Below are 5834 nucleotides of genomic sequence, written 5' to 3'. Positions count from 1 at the left end.
TCTTTATTTAAAGTTAAAAATATCAAAGAAATGTGCTGGGGTTATGATCTGCATTATCATGATGTAGCATTATCATGAGGTAGCTATGTGACTATATATATATATATATATATCTACTGCTATCATCATCTTCCCTCGGAGTTGCGTACTACATATACAAATGTAAAATAAACAAATAATAAATGGTTTCATTGTTAAGACATTCATTCATATATACACAATTATATTCTTGTTAAACAAGTAAACAAATTATCAAACACAATATTAAGAGATATGTATGGGATGAATGAATAAAAATATTTATTAATATTTAAAAAAAAACTAAAGAGGATGTGGGTGGAGATGGAAAGTGGAAAACTAAAAATAAGGAGACATGTTTTAACATCTAGCCATGTCTCTTTGTCATTTGCTATTTCTCTGAGAAAATCCACTCATTTTAACACCTCAAATCAAACAAAACAGATACATGCATATATCGTGGCTAGCAAATGTAGAGAGGAGCTAGGTTTTGGTTGCAAAACTTGAGGTGAATAGGACATAGAAGATGGGACATAGAATAGTACCTGAAAATCAATCGACAAAGTTGGAGGAAAGGGAACAGAAGCCGATTTGGAGGTAGCGACGAACAACTGAAGGCGAAGGCAGAGGCAGTGTCAAGAGTGAATTTACACACACACACAGAGGAGGAGGAGGTAGAAGGGGTGAGTGATAAGTTTTAATTTTCGGACAAGAGATACAAAAACTAATAGTGAGACAGTAAAGCATGCATTTAGCCCTTATCACACCTTTAGTTTATTATTTTTTCTTTCTTTTATATGGTAATGATCACAACTCTCAGCCCATCCCCTCACTTGCCCTTTTCATTCTTTTTTTAATTCTTTTAATATTAAATTATCAATTCTTTTAATATTATCATTGTTATTAATATTAAAATATTTAATGCTATGGCCTTGGCGAGAAGATTCTCAGCAACGCCTATTGCCAAATCAAAAGTTAGCTTATTTTAATTAGAGTTAATTATATAAATTTAGTAATATGCCAATATATAAAAAATAAAAATATATAAAGAAATAATGTTTTATTCCTTCAAATTAAATGACTAAATAATATCAATTTTATAAAAATTAATCTTATAAAAATATTAACATTATATTAAAATAATCTCTTGACAATCACATGAATTTTTATACAATAAATTAAATATCAATATGTATAATTTTTAAATAAGTCAACAAGTAAATAAATATCAAAAATTGCAATTTTAGAAAAAAAAGATAATGTTTTTGTGATGTTTTTTAATCAATTAATTAATTTAATTTATTTTAATTAATTTATTCTAATTTTTTTTATTATAAGCAATTTCTAATAAATATAAAATTATAAGATCTAAAATTTATCAAATTAAATATGATCATGTTATTAATCTGTCTAAAATTTAAGGCATATATGTATGTAGGATAAATAATATAAATGGTCATTATATTTTATGTTATATATTATATAACATTACATAACATATATTATATTTTATTTAATTATATTAAAATTTTAATTATATTATTTTTATTTAATTGATAAAAATACAGTAATTTATGATTATATCAACTAATAAAATAATAATCTAAAATATAATAATAAAATGATAATTTATCAATTGATATCATTTTATTTTTTTGTTTTATCAATTAACCGCAATCCTCCACAATAAATAAAACAAATAAAAAATTCGTCTCTATACATATATATAAATAATATAATATAATAATTAATAATTAATAATATTAATAATTAATATAATAATATTAATTATTTAAAATTTTTTTTTTCTCCTCCTCTTTTGTTTTTCTCCTTCTTCTTCCTTCTCCCTTGGTCTTTGCACTTCTCCTGCACGCACGAACATTGCACACCTTCCAAATCCACTAGTTGCTCCCGATCGCTACACATCTTCCAGATTTGCATCGCCTTCCAGATCCATTGGTAGCCACGCACCTTCTAGATTTGCATCACCGCGGTTGCTCTACACCCAGGTCCACTCTTGTCGCCTCCTAGATCTGTGCCAATAGCCACTGATTGCCGCCTGACCTCTGTAGCCTCCATCTCGACCAACGTCGCTTCTACTGCTCATCGGATCTTCCTCGCCACCAGCTGCCCTCACGAGATCGGTTGCCGCTTGCCTCTACCGACCTTCTAGCTTCACCACCACCTCCGACGATTGCCGCTGCCCCCTTTGCAACCGCCTCCAGTGCCTGCTTCGCAGTCGGCTGCGAGCTACCGTGCGGCTTCTCCGCACCCCCAATCGCCGATCGCCATTTCCGATGGCCCAAACGCCGCCTCTACTGGCCATCAACGCCATTGCCTGCTTCCGTCGGATCTGAAGCCAGATCTGGGCTGATCCGACCAGACCCGACTCGATTCAGGTTCGACCCATCCAATGACCCATATCTGATTTGACCCATCTAATTAGATCTGACCCATAGTTGATTTGTTTAGATTTAGCTAGATCCAAATCTATCATGCCAAGGCGTAACATACTAAGACCTCGGTCTCGATGTAGTGCCTGCGTAGTCTCAAATAGAGGATGTAATTCACAGTGCATCTTTGATCCTTACTTTCGTTGTGAGGATGGTATTACTCGTTTTATTGCCATCCGTGATGTTTTTACTATTAGAAATGTCGCCAGCCTTCTAGCTTCGCTTCCAGTCAGAGACCGATTTTGGGCTTCTGATACATTCGTCTTTGAAGCTCAAGTCCGGCTTCAGGATCCCGTCTATGGTTGTGTATCCCACATTCTAGTCCTTCAACAGCAGGTTAGTGATTTGCAAGCTTATCGAACTTATTTGCAAGATTCACTATCCGCACATTATTTTTCACATCCCCAACTTATTCCTCAACCTGATCAATACCCAAGCTGGAATTTTGATCTTCCCATCATCCCAGAGAACGTCCCTGATCCTAGTTTTCCAGAGCTTACTCTTCCACCTTACCCTGGCGAAGCCAGCAGTAGCCAAATGCCACCCCCAGATGACATCGATGAGTTGAGACCTGTCATGTTTGACAACCATCGTCGTCCGTGAGCATCGACCAAGTTATCGATTTTATGGTTTGCCTTTTTTCCTTTGAGTAATTGTATGGCTTGATCTCCTGTAACTATTTTGAACATATGGAATGAATATTATGCTTTTGGGTAGTTTTAATGTTTTATTCCCTTGTTTTACCCTTAATTGTATATTGATCATCAAATATCTCAACTTTTTATAGCTATTTTAATAATTCATCAAATCGAGATAAAAATATCGGCTCTTAATTATCACCTGATAATTCACATCCTTAATCAAGTCACACATAATTAAGCATCCATTGTTTTACCCTCGATTGTATACTGATCTTTTATATTTTTATCATACCCTCGATTTTATAGTTAATTATTATATAACATTTGTAGTGTTTGTTTATTACCAATTGTGTGGGTAATTGTTTAAAAAATTAAATTAAAATTTTAATAATAAAATAATGGAATAAATTAGAATAAATTAATTGAAATAAATTAATTGATCAAAAAATAAAAAAAGAGTTAATATATATTTTTAATTTTTTTATACATTTTCTAAAATTTTTCCATGACTAAATTTATTTTTTATTATTAAATGAATAAATTTTACGATGATTAAGAATGTTAATAACTATTACAAATAGTGCAATCATTTTATATATATTTACTAACTATTACAAATAGTTAATTATTATATATTTAATATATTTTTTAATTTATAAATTTTTATATATATTAGTTTACAAGTATATATACTTTATTTTGTATTTTATGCACATGAAATATATTAATTTATGTGTTTAGAATTTAATTTCTATATCTATAGATAAAAATTTTACATTTTATAAATTAATATTTCATATTTTATAAATTAATTTTATATTTTATAAATTTTAGAGAAAAAAAAATTCTCTCAAATTTGAGATAGATTGTCTGCCTACCCAATGCAATTGAGTATTATTATTATCTCCCCAGATGAGTAACATGAAGTGGAAACCCACTTTCACATTTTTTTAATAATTTATTTTGCATTCCTTTTTCACTCTCTCTCTCTCTCAGAGTTCTCTCTCTCAACTCAATGGAAACCCACTTACACACTTTTTTAATATTTTTAATGTTATAAGAAGAAAAAATGTGAAGACAAAAAGAATAAGAAAAATAAAAAATAATGATGACCAAGGAGAATAATGATGATTTTGGTCATAATGATTAGTAAAGAGGCGGGAATCTTTCCACCTCTTTCTTATTTTTATTTAATAATATTATATTTTATGTTATATATTATATAACATTACATAAATTTTTACATTTTATGTTATAAATAATATTTTACAATTTCTTTTACATTTTATGTTATAAATAATATTATATTTTATGTCATAATTATGTTATAAATTTTTTACATAACATATATTATATTTTACAAAAATTATTTTCACATAAAAGACACTACAAAATTATTTGTCAAAATCGTCACAAAATTTAATAATAAAAAAAATCAAAAATTAAAATTAGCAGCAGTTTCGGTTCTGTCGAAACCGCCGCAGAATTCAATAATAAAAAAATCAAAAATTAAAATTTAAAAATAATAATAATTTAAAAATTAAATAATTTAAATTATGATTCTAATAAATAATTTTTTTTTATTTTCTTCTTTCTTCTCCATTTTTCTCTCACTCTCAGACTCCACCAGCACCGCCTTCCAGATCGTCACCAGCATCTCCTTCTAGATCCCCTGCCTTCCAAATTTGCACCAACACCACCATCCAGATCCAGTAGCACTGCCTTCCAGATCGTGCAACATCGTCTTCTAGATCTGCATTGCCTTCAAGCTTGCTCGAGTTGCAAATATATCGCTGCCTTCAGATCCACCTTCCAAATCCATCGTTGCCTTTAGATCTGTCTCTTTGTCGTCACTGCCTTCCAGATTTGCACGCGCCATCGTCGTTGGTGCTGCCCAGACCTGTGTTTGCAGCCACCCAGATCCGCACCCGCCATCGACTACCAAATCCACCGGCTTCGCCTTCCAGATCATGGTGAGTTTCTATATTAACGTGAGTGAATTAGATTATTGCTTTGTAGATTCTGTAATGAAGTTGTACCCCTTAAATATTCTATAATTATTTTCTTCGATGTTGTGTAACTTTGGATATGTGATTAGAAAAGTTAGCTTGTAATTCTGATAGATGAGCTGCAATCATTGTTTCTTTGTCATTCTAGTTAAACTGAAATAAATATATATTTTTAAAAAAATTGAAATAAATTAATTGATTAAAAAATAAAAAGAAGATTTGTATTTATTTTTAAAAAATTAATAATATTCTATATTTAATATTTATTTTAAAAATTTATATTTATTAATTAATATTTAATATTTATTAAATTAATTAAAAAGTAACATGTGATGGCCACTTTCGTAGATTTGTAAACTTAATTAATATAATAATAACTTAAAATTTTAATATATAAATTAGTTTAATATAAAAATTTATTTATTTGCTCACCCTAACTGTACATAGCTCAGCTGGGAATATTTTAATTTTTTTCTTAATTTTAAATTTTTTAATAAAAATTAAATATTTTATTAAAATTTTTAAAAATAATATTTTTAATTAAAATTTAAAATTACCAAAAATTAAAAATTATTTTATTATTTTTCAATATTTCCAATCAATATTGACATAAAAAATTTGGCATTAATATTTTATGACAAAATATCTTAATATTAAACAAAAGTCAAAATTTCAAAGTTTTATTCATATTTTATTATTGTAATGGAAAAAAA

At 28.9% G+C, this 5834-nt stretch overlaps 1 protein-coding gene across 1 annotated transcript; it reads left to right on the top strand.

Annotated features, from left to right (window-relative positions):
- Positions 1 to 2513: 2513 nt before the first annotated feature.
- On the top strand, positions 2514 to 3074 carry LOC127788226 (LOB domain-containing protein 18-like). The gene has a single exon (XM_052316336.1). It carries the CDS (start codon positions 2514 to 2516, stop codon positions 3072 to 3074), a length of 561 nt encoding a protein of 186 aa, XP_052172296.1.
- Positions 3075 to 5834: the final 2760 nt, after the last annotated feature.

This window comes from Diospyros lotus, chromosome 13 (genome assembly GCF_014633365.1).
Source record: "Diospyros lotus cultivar Yz01 chromosome 13, ASM1463336v1, whole genome shotgun sequence".
Lineage (NCBI taxonomy): Eukaryota > Viridiplantae > Streptophyta > Magnoliopsida > Ericales > Ebenaceae > Diospyros > Diospyros lotus.
This window is presented reverse-complemented; position numbering and strand designations above follow the sequence as displayed.